General features: G+C 45.3%; 1 protein-coding gene across 1 annotated transcript in view; it reads left to right on the plus strand.

Annotated features, from left to right (window-relative positions):
- Positions 1–18,049, plus strand: part of LOC126108235 (uncharacterized) — an 839,799-nt gene that overhangs the window by 712,367 nt on the left and 109,383 nt on the right. Inside the window, exon 4 of the mRNA XM_049913465.1 lies at positions 7,288–7,405. Within this exon, the coding sequence (XP_049769422.1) occupies positions 7,288–7,405 (118 nt within the window). The remainder of the gene's footprint in view (positions 1–7,287; positions 7,406–18,049) is intronic.

An 18,049-nucleotide genomic window follows, 5' to 3' on the forward strand; every position in this document is an offset into this window, starting at 1 on the left:
TGTGTGCTGTCCTTAGGTTAGTTAGGTTTAAGTAGTTCTAAGTTCTAGGGGACTGATGACCTTAGAAGTTAACTGCCATAGTGCTCAGAGCCCTTCGAGAAAAACTTGAGAAAGTGACCTTCAAACTCGTTTTTCTTGAATAACTCGAAGACCGTGGTCTCCATCGAAAATGTGTTCCGGTACAAAATAAACTACATTAAATTTTCTACAAAAAGGCCCGTTCATTTTATTGTGCAGTACTAATAGTTAGCTTGTACCGAGCAACGGAATATGAAAATCTTGCTCAAGGTTTTTGACGGTGTTTTGGGTCGCATAAGACCCGGTAGCGCCAGCTGAATAATTGTGGCTAATGCATGACTTGCTTACACAGTGATCAAGTCTTGTACAGTACAAAAGTTTTTGATTACAAAAGATCAAATATTTTGTAAAATAATGTTTACAAAGCTACGGAATAAAGCACGTTGCATAAACATTGCACGCCTCTTTGAACAACGCTCGAAAACGTTTACAGGAAATAAGGTGCCAAACAACAGCAGACAGCACAGTCTACATAATCCTCTAGAGAAATTTCCTCTTTTACTCTTCGAAATTCTAAGATTCGGAGTTAAACATTGAACATTAAGTTCTCAATTGGCACCTCACTTACTGTACATGATTTCGATCACCATTGAAAGGTGCTTAAAATGTCTCTGTAATTTGTTTTATTTCGTACTTTTAGACGAATGATTTCACAAATATTCGTTTTCCCCAGTTCCTTTTTAAATTATCAGGTTTTGCTCATTCATAGTCATTTAGCACACCAATGTAACTTTTTATGTGCAAAATAGCTAGCCCTTGAAGAGCTGAATTTTTGACACTCCTTTTTTAAATATTTGTTGACTTTGTGTCCATACAGCCATCTTAAAAGTGGAATGTCGGTTACGACGATACGGACGTACGGCGTTACGGTACCGCATAACTTTCACGATATTGGGACAGTTAGTTTTTTAGCGTCATGTTTCACTTTTATTTCTTTATGTATGTAGCGAAGCGTTCAGAGGGCTATAAGTTGTATTGCCAAGTGACAGGTCGTTTCTTCGGTCTCTGTTTAGCTTCTCAGTGGGTTTTGTGGTTCGGGTGTGCATGCCGTCAGTACGTTACTTTAGTTCGTATTTTAATGATCTCTTTTGGCTTTCAGCCGTTTCGTTATTGCATTATACATTCTCATCATTAATATTTATGTTGCTTTTGACCAGCTGACACGAGATTGTTTGCACCCTGCATTATTAATGGTCTCTCTGATTCTTCCCTAGATATTGACTACTTTAACGTACCATCCATATGTCTGTTTGCGTTTTGTATGTGCTCGTTCTTGCCTCATCTCCCATATCTGTGCGGCGTTTCTACGATTTGACAAACACTTGGTTCACATCCTGCCTCTGTCCTTTTTTATTACTATCATATTTCTTACTATCATATTTTCTCACTACTTTAACGTATCAGTTTTGCTCACAGACTGTTGTATTCTATACCATTACAGTTTATACCGATCGAATAGGTTTTTGTTTTTGTTACAATAATTCTCGTATTACGAATCGATTCCACAGACTGAACGTGAGTAGAGGGGCTAGTGTAATTGGTTAATACAAACCATAAAAAAATGCACGGAAGTATGTTTTTTAAGACAAACCTACGTTTTTTTAAATGGGACCCCGTTAGTTTTGTTAGGACATCTGAACATATAAACAAATACGTAATCAGTGCCGTTTGTTGCATTGTAAAATGTTAATTACATCCGGAGATATTGTAACCTAAAGTTGACGCTTGAAACCTCTTCAGTTGCGTTTTGTAACAAACACGGGCGTCGTCACCGCTTTCACCCGTTTCATGTGTCGCTACATCAGCAATTACATGGCGATGACTTTAATCATCGAGTACAATCCTGTCAGTGGGCATTAACAGAGAATGCGTTGGAGTTCTACCTGTTTACTGATGAAGCGGGTTTCACAAACCACGGGGCAGTGAATCTACGGGACATGCATTACTGGTCCGTGGACAATCCTCGCTGGCTCAGACAGGTAGAGCGACAGCGACCGTGGACTGTAAATGTATGGTGCGGAATCATTGGCGACCACCTCATTGGTCCTCACTTCATTGCAGGGCCCAAACAGCTGCAACATACATCGCGTTTCTACAGAATGATCTGCCAACGTTGCTAGAAAATGTCCCACTGGAAACGCGTCGACGTATGTGGTATCAGCATGATGGTGCACCTGCACATTCCGCAATTAACACTAGGCTGACCCTTGACAGGATGTTCGACGGGCGTTTCATAGGACGTGGAGGACGCATAAATTGGCCAGCCCGTTCTCCTGATCTTACACCTCTGGACTTCTTTCTGTGGGGTACGTTAAAGGAGAATGTGTACCGTGATGTGCCTACAACCCCAGAGGATATGAAACAACGTATTGTGGCAGGCTGCGGCGACATTACACCAGATGTACTGCGGCGTGTACGACATTGGTTACGCCAGAGATTGCAATTGTATGCAGCAAATGATGGCCACCACATTGAACATCTATTGGCCTGACATGTAGGGACACACTCTATTCCACTCCGTAATTGAAAACGGAAACCACGTGTGTACGGGTACCTCACCCCTCATGGTAACGTACATGTGCTTCAGTGAAAAAGACCAATAAAAATGTGTTAGCATGTGGACGTAATGTGCTGTTCCAGTCTCTTCTGTACCTAAGGTCCATCACCGTTCCCTTTGGATCCCTACGTAATTCGGTGCTCTCCGATACACACGATCAAACAGCGGAGGAGTGGTACTCAAGCGTCAACTTTAGGTTACAATATCTCCGGATGTAATTAACATTTTACAATGCAACAAACGGCACTGATTACGTATTTGTTTATATGTTCAGATGTGCTAACAAAACTAACGGGGTTCCATTTAAAAAAACGTAGGTTTGTGTTAAAAAACATACTTCCGTGCATTTTTTTATGGTTTGTATTAACCAATTATACTAGCCCCTTTCCTCACGTTCGGTCTGTGGAATCGATTCGTCAGTATTTGATGTGGTTTACGAAATATATCCAGCGTAATGTTAGGTGACTTACCCTATATATATATATATATATATATATATATATATATATATATATATGTGTGTGTGTGTGTGTGTGTGTGTGTGTGTAAACACCGTACTTCTGACATCAATAAAGTGCGTCCCGGCGATGTCTGCAGTCCATAATGTAATTTAATGTTACGACTCTGTTTTTCTCATTTAATAACCTAAAACTAATTATTTATTTGTTTCTTGTTTATTTATTTATCCGATATGATTAGGGCCGTAAGGTCCTGCCTTACATCAGATCAGGATTTGGCACGTACAGTACCTTTTTTACATTGTAGTTACTTGAGAAATAACAGTTTTCATATGACAAATAGTATTAATGTGATTTTATCGTCTGTAGTGATGACAGTATAACGAGGGCTATTCGGAAAGTAACAGACGTTTTGAAATACACTGAAGAACCAAAGAACTGGTGTAGGCACGAGTATTCAAATACTGAGATATGTAAACAGGCGGAATACGGCGCTGCGGTCGGCAACGCCTATATAAGACAACAAGTGTCTGGGGCAGTTGTCAGATCGGTTACTGCTGCTACAGTGGCAGGTTATCAAGATTTGAGTCAGTTTGAACGTGGTGTTATAGTGGGGCACAGCGTCTCCGAGGTAGCGATGAAGTGGGGATTTCCCCGTACGACCATTTCACGAGTGTACCGTGAATATCAGGAATCCGGTAAAATCACATCACTGCAGCCCAAAAATTTCATTTCTGGGACATCAATAAGTGTCAGCGTGCAAACCATTGAACGATACATCATGATGACTGTGCCTGGTCGGACAAGGGTAGTTTCAATTTGTATCGAGCGCATGGACGTGTGCGGGTATGGAGACAGCCTCATGAATCCATAGACCCTGCATTTCAGCAGCGGACTGCTCAAGCTGGTAATGGTTGGGGCGTGTGCAATTGGAGTAACATGAGACCCCTGAGACGTCAAGATACGACTGTGAGAGTTGAAACATACGTAAGCATCCTGTCTGATCACCTAAATCCATTCCTGTCCATTGTGCATTCCGACGGACTTGGGCAATTCCAGCAGGACAATGCGACACTCCACACGACCAGAATTGCTACAGAGTGGCTCCAGGAACACTCTTGTGAGTTTAAACACTTCCGCTGGCCACCAGACTCCACAGTCATGAACATTATCGAGCATGTCTGGGATGCCCTGCAGCGTGCTCCTCAGAAGAGATCTGCACACCCTCGTCCTGTTACGGATTTATGAACAGTCCTGGAGGATTGATGGTGTCAATTCCCTCCAGCACTACGAGGTGCATTCAAGTTCTAAGGCCTCCGATTTTTTTTTCTAATTAACTACTCACCCGAAATCGATGAAACTGGCGTTACTTCTCGACGTAATCGCCCTGCAGACGTGCACATTTTTCACAACGCTGACGCCACGATTCCATGGCAGCGGCGAAGGCTTCTTTAGGAGTCTGTTTTGACCACTCGAAAATCGCTGAGGCAATAGCAGCACGGCTGGTGAATGTGCGGCCACGGAGAGTGTCTTTCATTGTTGGAAAAAGCCAAAAGTCACTAGGAGCCAGGTCAGGTAAGTAGGGAGCACGAGGAATCACTTCAAAGTTGTTATCACGAAGAAACTGTTGCGTAACGTTAGCTAGATGCGCGGGTGCGTTGTCTCGGTGAAACAGCACACGCGCAGCCCTTCCCGGACGTTTTTGTTGCAGTGCAGGAAGGAATTTGTTCTTCAAAACATTTTCGTAGGATGCACCTGTTACCGTAGTGCCCTTTGGAACGCAATGGGTAAGGATTACGCCCTCGCTGTCCCAGAACGTGGACACCATCATTTTTTCAGCACTGGCGGTTACCTGAAATTTTTTTCGTGGCGGTGAATCTGTGTGCTTCCATTGAGCTGACTGGCGCTTTGTTTCTGGATTGAAAAATGGCATCCACGTCTCATCCATTGTCACAACCGACGAAAAGAAAGTCCCATTCGTGCTGTCGTTGCGCGTCGACATTGCTCGGCAACGTGCCACACGGGCAGCTGTGTGGTCGTCCGTCAGCATTCGTGGCACCCACCTGGATGACACTTTTCATATTTTCAGGTCGTCGTGCAGGATTGTGTGCACAGAACCCACAGAAATGCCAACTCTGGAGGCGATCTGTTCGACAGTCATTCGGCGATCCCCCAAAACAATTCTCTCCACTTTCTCGATCATGTCGTCAGACCGGCTCGTGCGAGCCCGAGGTTGTTTCAGTTTGTTGTCACACGATGTTCTGCCTTCATTAAACTGTCGCACCCACGAACTCACTTTCGACACATCCATAACTCCATCACCACATCTCTCCTTCGACTGTTGATGAATTTCAATTGGTTTCACACCACGCAAATTCAGAAAACGAATGATTGCACGCTGTTCAAGTAAGGAAAACTCGCAATTTTAAGTATTTAAAACAGTTCTCATTCTCGCCGCTGGCGGTAAAATTCCATCTGCAATACTGTGCTGCCATCTCTGGGACGTATTGACAATGAATGCGGCCTCATTTTAAAACAATGCGCATGTTTCTATCTCTTTCCAGTCCGGAGAAAAAAAATCGGACGCCTTAGAACTTGAATGCACCTCATACTGCACGGCAACTGGCATCTGACGTTGTAGCGTCCACTGGACGTTTTGCATAGAGGTGTACGGTGTGCAGAAGAGTTGGGCGGATTGGACTTTATTGTCGGAGACCTGCTGTATGTTTACCTCTGGCATGTGTTCACAGAAGGGAACGTCTAGAGTGGAGCCATCAACATGCCACCTGGACGGTCGAACGGTGAGCCGATGACCTTTTTACAGATGAGTCCAGATTTGGTGTGGACAGTATTTCTGGACGGATTCGCACTTGGAGGTCACGTGAAACGCGATTTCGGGACCCAAACACTGTGGAAAAACTCCAGCAAGGAGTATGCTTGTGCGGGCAGGGGTTATGTTGACCATGCTCTTCATGAAATTGTACGGTTAAATCGGCAAGGTTAACTGCTGTAAGGTATGGAGGCGAGACCTTGGGACCTCGTGTGCGGTTGTTGCGAGGTACTGTGGACCCAGACTTGGTACCGATGGATGGTAATGGTCGACCTCATAGAGTGCAGATGGTTGATGTTTTCTTGGAAACGTAAGATACTGCACGCTTTCCCTATTTGAATCCCACGGATCATGTCTGGGAGACGGGACCGGCCGCTGTGGCTTAGCGGTTCTTAACGCTTCAGTCAGGAACTGCGCGACCACTATGGACGGAGGTTCGAATGGTGCCTCGGGCATGGATGTGTGTGATGTCCTTAGATTAATTAGGTTTAATTAGTTCTAAGTTCTAGGCGACTGATGACCTCAGAAGTTAAGTCGCGTAGTGCTCAGAGCCATTTGAACCATTTTTTTGTGGGAAAGTTTCAAAAAACCAGGGTAGACGAAAACGTGTCTTACTGAAACTTCCTGGGAGATTAAAACTGTTTGCAGGACCGAGACTCGAACTCGGAACCTTTGCCTTTCGCGGGCAAATGCTCTACCATCTGAGCTACCCAGGTACGACTCACGCCTCCTCCTCACAGCTTTACTTCTGCCAGTATCTCGTCTCCTACCTTCCAAACTTTACAGAAGCTCTCCTGACAACCTTGCAGAACTTGCACTCCTGAAAGAAAGGATGTTGCGCAGACATGGCTTAGCCACAGCCTGGGGATGTTTCCAGAATGAAATTTTCACTCTGCAGCGGAGTGTATGCTGAAATGAAACTTCCTGCCAGATTAAAACTGTGTGCCGGACCGAGACTCGAACTCGGGACCTTTGCTTCTGTGAAGTTTGGAAGGTAGGAGACGAGGTACTGGCAGAAGCAAAGCTGTGAGGACGGGGCGTGAGTCGTGCTTGGGTATCTCAATTGGTACAGCACTTGCCCGCGAAAGGCAAAGGTCCCTAGTTCGAGTCTCGGTTCGGCACACAGTTTTAATCTGCCAGGAAGCTTCATATCAGCGCACACTCCGCTGCAGAGTGAAAAATCTCACTCTGGAGACGTGTGCTACTTTCAAAAGATGCATTCTAATGCTATGAACTAATGTAGTTATTGCCGGCAACAATAGTGATAATAGGAGTAGTGATGATGATAAGACTAATAACGACAGACAGTAGTAAGAGTGTCAGAGAGAGAGAGGTGTGACGCTGTGTGTTGTGTGTGTCCGCAGGGCCGTTCGCTGTCGCTGAGCCACATCGAGCAGGCCGGGGTGGAGCAGGAGCGGCCCGCCGCCCACGCAGCCAGCAGCAGCGCGGGGCTCACGCCGGCCGCGCGCGCCGTCCATCCAGGTGAGCAACCACTGTGCGCGCCGCAACGGCTCTCACTCGGCCCGCTCTGCTGCGACGCTACATTGTACACATTACGCCTCCGTGACATTATTCTCCACTGAATGCTCACGTAACTGTAACCAACTTAGAAAAGACCCAATATATTCAGGGCTATTGCAAATGATTGAAGCGATTTCATAAATTCACTGTAGCTCCATTCATTGACATATGGTCACGACACACTACAGATACGTAGAAAAACTCATAAAGTTTTGTTCGGCTGAAGCCGCACTTCAGGTTTCTACCGTCAGAGCGCTCGAGAGCGCAGTGAGACAAAATGGCGACAGGAGCCGGGAAAGCGTATGTCTTGCTTGAAATGCACTCACATCAGTCAGTCATAACTTCAGGACGAAGTTCAACAACGATCCACCAACTGCTAACTCCATTCGGTGATGGTATGCGCAGTTTAAAGCTTCTGGATGCCTCTGTAAGGGGAAATCGACGGGTCGGCCTGCAGTCAGCAAAGAAACGGTTGAACGCTTGCAGGCAAGTTTCACGCGTAGCCCGCGGAAAATTGGCTCATGCCACAACTGGAGACCGACAGCGCCGCCTTCATCTTTCAACAGGATGGTGCTCCACCGCACTTCCATCATCATGTTTGGCATTTCTTAAACAGGAGATTGGAAAACCGATGGATCGGTCCTGGTGGAGATCATGATCAGCAATCCATGTCATGGCCTCCACGCTCTCCCGACTTAACCCCGTGCGATTTCTTTCTGTGGGGTTATGTGAATGATTCAGTGTTTAAACCTCCTGTACCAAGAAACGTGCCAGAACTGCGAGCTCGCATCAACGATGCTTTCGAACTCATTGATGGGGACATGCTGCGCCGACTGTGGGAGAAACTTGATTATCGCCTTGATGTCTGCCGAATCACTAATGGGCCACATACCGAACATTTGTGAATGCCTAAAAAAACTTTTTGAGTTTTTGTATGTGTGTGCAAAGCATTTTGAAAATATCTCAAATAATAAAGATATTGTAGAGCTGTAAAATCGTTTGAATCATTTGCAATAACCCTGTACATCATTGAGGGAAGTGGCAACAAAACGAATATTCACGTTGGTGTGTAGAATATATGAGTCTGGCGATATACCATCTCACTTTCGGAAAAGCATCATCCACACAATTCCGAAGACGGCAAGAGCTGACAAGTGCGAGAATTATCGCACAATCAGCTTAACGGCTCATGCGTCGAAGCTGCTTACAAGAATAATATACAGAAGAATGGAAAAGAAAATTGAGAATGCGCTAGGTGACGATCAGTTTGGCTTTAGGGAAAGTAAAGGGACGAGACAGGCAATTCTGACGTTACGGCTAATAATGGAAGCAAGGCTAAAGAATAATCAAGACACTTTCATACGATTTGTCGACCTGGAAAAAGCGTTCGACAATATAAAATGTTGCAAGCTGTTCGAGATTCTGAAAAAAAAGTAGGGGTAAGCTATAGGGAGAGACGGGTCATATACAATATGTACAACAACCAAGAGGGAATAATAAGAGTGGACGATCAAGAACGAAGTGCTCGTATTAAGAAGGGTGTAAGACAAGGCTGTAGCCTTTCGCCGCTACTCTTCAATCTGTACATCGAGGAAGCAATGATGGAAATAAAAGAAAGGATATCAATGATACGATTCGCTGATGACATTGCTATCCTGAGTGAAAGTAGAGAAGAATTAAATGATCTGCTGAACGGAATGAACAGTCTAATGAGCACACAGTATGGTTTGAGAGTAAATCGGAGAAAGACGAAGGTAATGAGAAGTAGTAGAAATGAGAACAGCGAGAAACTTAACATCAGGATTGATGGTCACGAAGTCAATGGAGTTAAGGAATTCTGCTACCTAGGCAGTAAAATAACCAATGACGGACAGAGCAAGGACATCAAAAGCAGACTGGCTATGGCAAAAAAGGCATTTCTGGCCAAGAGAAGTCTACTAATATCAAATACCGCCCTTAATTTGAGGAAGAAGTTTCTGAGGATGTACGTCTGGAGTACAGCATTGTATGGTACTGAAACATGGGCTGTGGGAAAACCGGAACAGAAGAGAATCGAAGTATTTGAGATGTGGTGCTATACACGAATGTTGAAAATCACGTGGACCGATAAGGTAAGGAATGAAGAGGTTCTACGCAGAATCGGAGAGGAAAGGAATATGTGGAAAACACTGATAAGGAGAAGGGACACGATGATAGGACATCTGCTAAGACATGAGGGAATGACTTCCACGGTACTAGAGGGAGCTGTAGAGGGCAAAAACTGTAGAGGAAGACAGAGATTGGAATACGTCAAGCAAATAATTGAGGACGTAGGTTGCAAGTGCTACTCTGAGATGAAGAGGTTCACACAGGAAAGGAATTCGTGGCGGGCCGCATCAAACCAGTCAGTAGACTGATGACAAAAAAAAAAAAAATACAATTCGGAACCCGTGGCCGGCCTATGTGACCGAGCGTTTCTCGGCGCTTCAGTCCGGAACCGCGCTGCTACAGCGGCCGCAGGTTCCAATCCTGCCTCAGGTTAGTTAGGTTTAAATAGTTCTAAGTCTAGGGGACTGATCACCTCACATGTTAAGTCCCAAAGTGCTTGGAGCCATTTGAACCATTTTCGGAACTGGTAAGAGATTTCTTTTCAGCACGTTTATAACATAGACTGAGGCGCCGAAGACATGCGTATTCAAATACAGAGATACACTACTGGCCATTACAATTGCTACACCACGAAGATGACGTGCTACAGACGCGACAATTAACCGACAGGAAGAAGATGCTGTGATATGCAAACGATTAGCTTTGCAGAGCATTCACACAAGGTTGCGCCAGTGGCGACACCTACAACGTGCTGACATGAGGAAAGTTTCCAACCGATTTCTCATACGCAAACAGCAGTTGACCGGCGTTGCCTGCTGAAACGTTGTTGTGATGCCTCGTGTGAGGAGGAGAAATGCGTACCATCACGTTTCCGAGTTTGATAAAGGTCGGATTGTAGCCTATCGCGATTGCGGTTTATCGTATCGCGACATTGCTGCTCGCGTCGGTCGAGATCCAATGACTGTTAGCAGAATATGGAATCGGTGGGTTCAGGAGGGTAATATGGAACCCCGTGCTGGATCCCAACGGCCTCGTATCACTAGCAGTCGAGATGACAGGCATCTTATCCGCATGGCTCTAACGAATTGTGTAGCCACGTCTCTGTCCTTGAGTCAACAGATGGGGACGTTTGCAAGACGACAACCATCTGCACGAACAGTTCGACGACGTTTGCAGCAGCACGGACTATCAGCTCGGAGACCGTGGCTGCGGTTACCCTTGACGCTGCATCAGAGACAGGGGCGCCTGCGATGGTGTACTCGACAACGAACCTGGGTGCACGAATGGCGAAAGGTGATTTTTTCGGATGAATCCATGTTATGTTTACAGCATCACGATGGTCGCATCCGTGTTTGGCGACATCGCGGTGAACGCACAAAGAAGCGTGTATTCGTCATCGCCATACTGGCGTATCACCCGGCGTGATGGTATGGGGTGCCATCGGTTACACGTCTCGGTCACCTCTTGTTCGCACTGACGGCACTTTGAACAGTGGACGTTACATTTCGGATCTGTTACCACCCGTGACTCCACCCTTCAATCGATCCCTGCGAAACCTTATATTTCAGCAGGATAATGCGCGACCGCATGTTGCAGGTTCTGTACGGGCCTTTCTGGATACAGAAAATGTTCGACTGCTGCCCTGGCCAGCACATTCCCCATATCTCTCACCTTTTGAAAACGTCTGGTTAATGGTGGCCGAGCAACTGGCTCGTCACAATACGCCAGTCACTACTCTCGATGAACTGTGGTATCGTGTTGAAGCTGCATGGGCAGCTGTACCTGTAAACGCCATCCAAGCTCCGTTTGACTCAATGCCGAGGCGTATGAAGGCCGTTATTAAGGCCAGAGGTGGTTGTTCTGGGTACTGATTTGTCAGGATCCATGCACCCAAATTGCGTGAAAATGTAATGACATGTCAGTTCCAGTATAATATATTTGTCCAATGAATATCCGTTTATCATCTGCATTTCTTCTTGGTGTAGCAATTTTAATGGCCAGCAGTGTAAATGGCGCGCTGCGTGGGAGGTGTGACTGCAGTGTTCGGTGGTGGTGCGGGCACAGCTGTGGCAGGACACGCCAGTCACTGCACCCTTTTGACAACGGCTGTGCTTCAGAGATTTGAATAGCACGACGGTGAACTCACGTTGATGTGTTGGCCACTAAGTTTGCCTGGTCTCAGTGTGATGGAATGCACAGCTGGGACACAGTCGTGTGCCAGGTTTGTCTCACAAAACAAAAGCCAGTAATTTACAGGAATTGTGTGCCGTGATGTGAGACTATGACTGAGCATTTAGCATAGAGTGAGTCCAAAAAGTATTCGTCTAGCTGCATATCTTTTAGAAAACAAAGTCTGTGTAAGATGAGACGAAATGTATACAATACCGGCCGGAGTGTCCGCATCTCGTGGTCGTGCGGTAGCGTTCTCGCTTCCCACGCCCGGGTTCCCGGGTTCGATTCCCGGCGGGGTCAGGGATTTTCTCTGCCTCGTGATGGCTGGGTGTTGTGTGCTGTCCTTAGGTTAGTTAGGTGTAAGTAGTTCTAAGTTCTAGGGGACTTATGACCACGGCAGTTGAGTCCCATAGTGCTCAGAGCCATTTGAACCATTTTGAACCGGCCGGAGTGGCCGTGCGGTTCTAGGCGCTACAGTCTGGAGCCGAGCGACCGCTACGGTCGCAGGTTCGAATCCTGCCTCAGGCATGGATGTGTGTGATGTCGTCAGGTTAGTTAGGTTTAATTAGTTCTAAGTTCTAGGCGACTGATGACCTCAGAAGTTAAGTCGCGTAGTGCTCAGAGTCATTTGAACCATTTGTATACAAAATCTAAACAGACCGTCATGTAAGAATTACTACTGTAAGTCATTTTTGTTGAAAAGCAAGGAAAGAAATACATCCAAATCCACAGCAGTGTTAACAAAACAGAAAAATGTAATACAAGAGCTAGTTCATAAAGTATCCGTCCACCATCTGAACATGCTGAAATTCTGCGCGCAGTGAGTAAACTATAGCGCCGTCCCAAGGCACACGCTAGACTCAAACGGGCGCGGCCCCACAAAAAAAAAAAAAAAAAAAAAAATAAATAAAATCAAATGGTTGTAAAATCTTATGGGACTCAACTGCTAAGGTCATCAGTCCTTAAGCCTACACACTACTTAACCTAAATTATCCTAAGGGCCAACACACACACCCATGCCCGAGGGAGGACTCTTTAATATTTTTTTTTTCCAAAAATTTTAAAACCTCTCTCACACCGGCCTGATTTAGCTTCACTGATCATGATAGTAAAAATATGCACATGTTAAGGGAATTTTCATTCACAAAGCAGGCTTATCACATTCACACAGTTCAATACTGTTCTATCTTGATTAAATTGAGCTTAACTTAAATTCCATAAGGCAGTGAAGCAATTTCGAAGTCTCGGTGCGACGAAAATTGTCAGTCGATCTCCTGGAAACATTTGTAATAATTATTAACTTTCGGTGACCACATAGGGAAGACCGGAAATCTGTTGGTAAGACCGTGTTAGCCTATTTATTTGAAGTAACTGGATATCTTGAGCATACAAGACGGCAGGTTCGTCCAGTGTAACTCAGACGTTCCCCACTGATCCCGTGCAACACAGCGTAGTAAGCAGACACTGTCAATAGTAATCAGTTAAATAATACCCGAACACACTTACTTTGGTTTAGCTCATGTATTAAATTCCTTCTCATACAGAATCTCATCAAGATGGTGACTAGCTCAACAATACATACATATACATCCTTCTTTCACGACTAATCGGCAGGAAGTCTCTATTCTTTTTCCTAAGAGAAAACATAGATAGCAGAGAAGCTATTCCATGGAGTAAATGGACGCTCCAAGGAATAATTGGGCTTGAAACTACTTTGCATTGATAATCGGTAAGATAAGAATAGAGATACGTACTGAGTTATATAATTTATAAAATTTCTGAAAATATCGCGGTGAGACTGCTGCAAGAGACATTACAACTCGAACCTCCACCGGGAACAGCCGCACAGTCCACGACTGCAGCGCCTCAGACCGCTCAGCTAATCCCGCACGGCCGGCCCCACCCTATCGACTGTTGTGGTTCTGAATGTCGCCGGTACAGTGCAATTAGCGTCATGGGCCGTAAGGGTAGTGAGACGCCGCTGATCGAAAGGAAACTTGTTATGCACTTACACAATGAGTGCAAATCTTCTTGAAATGAAATGAAGTCCCATGCTTCTTTACAGAGCGTAGGGGAACGATGCGGGAGACCCGCACCGCCTTACTAGGCAAGGTCCTAATGGAGGTGGTTTGCCGTTGCCTTCCTCCGACCGTAATGGGGATGAATGATGATGATGAAGACGACACAACAACACCCAGTCATCTCGAGGCAGGAAAAATCCCTGACCCCGCCGGGAATCGAACCCGGGACCCCGTGCTCGGGAAGCGAGAACGCTACCGCGAGACCACGAGGGCGGACGCAAATCTTCTTACGACTTGCTAAAGTAGTCGGTAGACCTAGAGCGACGGTTGAGTCGATAATAGATCGATTTTGCACAACAAAATCATTAAGAAACCAAACACGTACCGGACGCTCTCACACTTTGACGTGAGATTTATCATGAGGGAAATAAAACCTAAAATCAACGCTCCTAAGTTGGTTGGGGAGTTAGAGTCTAGGGGAAAGGAGGTATGTACCAACATAATCAGAAATACCTTCAAAACGTCTACATCTACATCTGCATCTACATGATTACTCTGCAATTCACACTTAAATGCCTGGCAGAGGGTTCATCGAACCACAATCATACTCTCTCTCTACTATTCCACTCCCGAACAGCGCGCGGGAAAAACGAAAACCTAAACCTTTCTGTTCCAGCTCTGATTTCTCTTATTTTATTTTGATGATCATTCCTACCTAGGTAGGTTGGGCTCAACAAAATATTTTCGCATTCGGAAGAGAAAGTTGGTGACTGAAATTTCGTAAATAGATCTTGCCGCGACGGAAAACGTCTTCGCTGTAATGACTTCCATCCCAACTCGTGTATCATATCTGCCACAGTCTCTCCCCTATTACGTGATAATACAAAACGAGCTGCCCTTTTTTGCACCCTTTCGATGTCTTCCGTCAATCCCACCTGGTAAGGATCCCACACCGCGCAGCAATATTCTAACAGAGGACGAACGAGTGTAGTGTAAGCTATCTCTTTAGTGGACTTGTTGCATCTTGTAAGTGTCTTGCCAATGAAACGCAACCTTTGGCTCGCCTTCCCCACAATATTATCTGTGTGGTCTTTCCAACTGAAGTTGTTCATGATTTTAACACCCAGGTACTTGGTTGAATTGACAGCCTTGAGAATTGTACTATTTATCGAGTAATCGAATTCCAACGGATTTCTTTTGGAACTCGTGTGGATCACCTCACACTTTTCGTTATTTAGCGTCAACTGCCACACCATACAGCAATCTTTTCTAAATCGCTTTGCAACTGATACTGGTCTTCGGATGACCTTACTAGACGGTAAATTACAGCATCATCTGCGAACAGCCTAAGAGAACTGCTCAGATTGTCACCCAGGTCATTTATATAGATCAGGAACAGCAGAAGTCCCAGGACGCTTCCCTGGGGAACACCTGATATCACTTCAGTTTTACTCGACGATTTGCCGTCTGCGTATCACGGCCGGGTAGCTCGCAAGAAATTTTGGGTCAGAGAACAGAATCGAAAGAAACGTGTTCGTTTTGCGATGACACATTGTTTCAAAAAGGAAGACTTCTGGAATTGAGTAATATTTTCTGATGAGAGTAAATATAACGTATTCGGGTCGGATGGCAGGCGAATGGTATGGAGTACGAAGACTGCAGAGATGTTGCCACGCAATCTTGTGCCAACGGTTAAACACAGTGGTGGCTCCCTGATGGACTGGGGCTGTGTGAGTGCTGCAGGTGTTGGAAAATTACATTTCATACAAGGTACAAAAATGGCTCTGAGCACTATGGGACTTAACATCTATGGTCATCACTCCCCTAGAACTTAGAACTACTTAAACCTAACTAACCTAAGGACAGCACACAACACCCAGCCATCACGAGGCAGAGAAAATCCCTGACCCCGCCGGGAATCGAACCCGGGAACCCGGGCGTGGGAAGCGAGAACGCTACCGCACGACCACGAGATGCGGGCTCATACAAGGTACAATGGATGACCATATGCATATCAACATTTTAATAGACAATCTGAATCTTAGCGTCGAAAAATTAGGTCTGCAAGTAAATTACAAAAAAATTGTTCAAATGGCTCTGAGCACTATAGGAGTTAACTTCTGAGGTCATCAGTCCCCTAGAACTTAGAACTACTTAAGCCTAACTAACCTAAGGACACCACACACATCCATGCCCGAGGCAGGATTCGAACCTACGACCTTAGCGGTCTCGCGGTTCCAGACTGTAGTGCCTAGAACCGCTCGGCAAGGAAATTACATTTTTCAACAAGATAACGACCCAGACCACACGGCTCTAAATACAAGGCTGTGGCTCCTGTACAACAACACCCCTCCTCAAAGCCCAGACATTGGTTCTTAGCACCATGGGACTTAACATCTATGGTCATCAGTCCCCTAGAACTTAGAACTACTTAAACCTAACTAACCTAAGGACATCACAAAACACCCAGTCATCACGAGGCAGAGAAAATCCCTGACCCTCCCGGGAATCGAAACCGGGCGAGGGAAGCGAGAACGCTACCGCACGACCACGAGCTGTGGACAGTCCAGACATTAATCCTATTGAACACCTTTGGAATGTATTGGAAGATAGCATCAGGAGAAGACACATTTGTAACAGGAGAGACCTAAAAGAAGCATTTCAAGAGGAGTGGGACAAAATTCCAGCCTCTCTGACGGAAAACGTGGTCAAGGTGATGCCCAAATGACTATTAGCAGTAATAGCTGCATAGGGAAATACCACTAAATATTAATTTTTGTAATTGAAATCATATTTTCAGATTGTAAATTTAAAAAATATATGAGTGGACGAATACTTTTTGAAGTAGCCCTTGAATAAATTCTTCATTATTTTCAAATTTGCTATCGCTATGGATGTATGTACAGGGTTATTACAAATGATTGAAGCGATTTCACAGCTCTACAATAACTTTATTATTTGAGATATTTTCACAATGCTTAGCACACACATACAAAAACTGAAAAAGTTTTTTTAGGCATTCACAAATGTTCCATATGTGCCCCTTTAGTGATTCGGCAGACATCAAGCCGATAATCAAGATCCTCCCACACTCGGCGCAGCATATCCCCATCGATGAGTTCGAAAGCATCGTCGATGCGAGCTCGCAGTTCTGGCACGTTTCTTGGTAGAGGAGGTTTAAACACTGAATCTTTCACATAACCCCACAGAAAGAAATCGCATGGGGTTAATTCGGGAGAGCGTGGACGCCATGACACGAATTGCTGATCGTGATCTCCACCACGACCGATCCATCGGTTTTCCAATCTCCTGTTTAAGAAATGCCGAACATCGTGATGGAAGTGCGGTGGAGCACCATCCTGTTGAAAGATGAAGTCGGCGCTGTCGGTCTCCAGTTGTGGCACGAGCCAATTTTCCAGCATGTCCAGATACACGTGTCCTGTAACGTTTTTTTCGCAGAAGAAAAAGGGGACGTAAAATTTAAACCGTCAGATTGCACAAAACACGTTAACTTTTGGTGAATTGCGAATTTGCTGCACGAATGTGTGAGGATTCTCTACCGCCCAGATTCGCACATTGTGTCTGTTCACTTCACCATTAAGAAAAAAATGTTGCTTCATCACTGAAAACAAGTTTCGCACTGAACGCATCCTCTTCCACGAGCTGTTGCAACCGCGCCGAAAATTCAAAGCGTTTGACTTTGTCATCGGGTGTCAGGGCTTGTAGCAAATGTAAACGGTAAGGCTTCTGCTTTGGCGTTTCCGTAAGTTTATCCAAACCGTCGGCTGTGGTACGTTTAGCTCTCTGCTTGCTTTATTCGTCGACTTCTGCGGGCTACGCGTGAAACTTGCCCGCACGCGTTCAACCGTTTCTTCGCTCACTGCAGGCCGACCCGTTGATTTCCCCTTACAGAGGCATCCAGGAGCTTTAAACTGCGCATACCATCGCCGAATGGAGTTAGTAGCTGGTGGATCTTTGTTGAACTTCGTCCTGAAGTGTCGTTGCACTGTTATGACTGATGTGAGTGCATTTCAAGCACGACATATGCTTTCTCGGCTCCTGTCGCCATTTTGTCTCACTGCGCTCTCGAGCGCTCTGGCGCAGAAACCTGAAGTGCGGCTTCAGCCGAACAAAACTTTATGAGTTTTTCTACGTATCTGTAGTGTGTCGTGACCATATGTCAATGAATGGAGCTACAGTGAATTTATGGAATCGCTTCAATCATTTATAATAGCCCTGTATTTCCTTATCGATCAATAAAAATGGCTAACCAAGGTTCGTTGCATATGACTGGATCTACGCATTTTATGTTCCCTTCCTTTCA

This window comes from Schistocerca cancellata, chromosome 11 (assembly GCF_023864275.1).
Source record: "Schistocerca cancellata isolate TAMUIC-IGC-003103 chromosome 11, iqSchCanc2.1, whole genome shotgun sequence".
NCBI classification, from domain to species: Eukaryota; Metazoa; Arthropoda; class Insecta; order Orthoptera; family Acrididae; genus Schistocerca; species Schistocerca cancellata.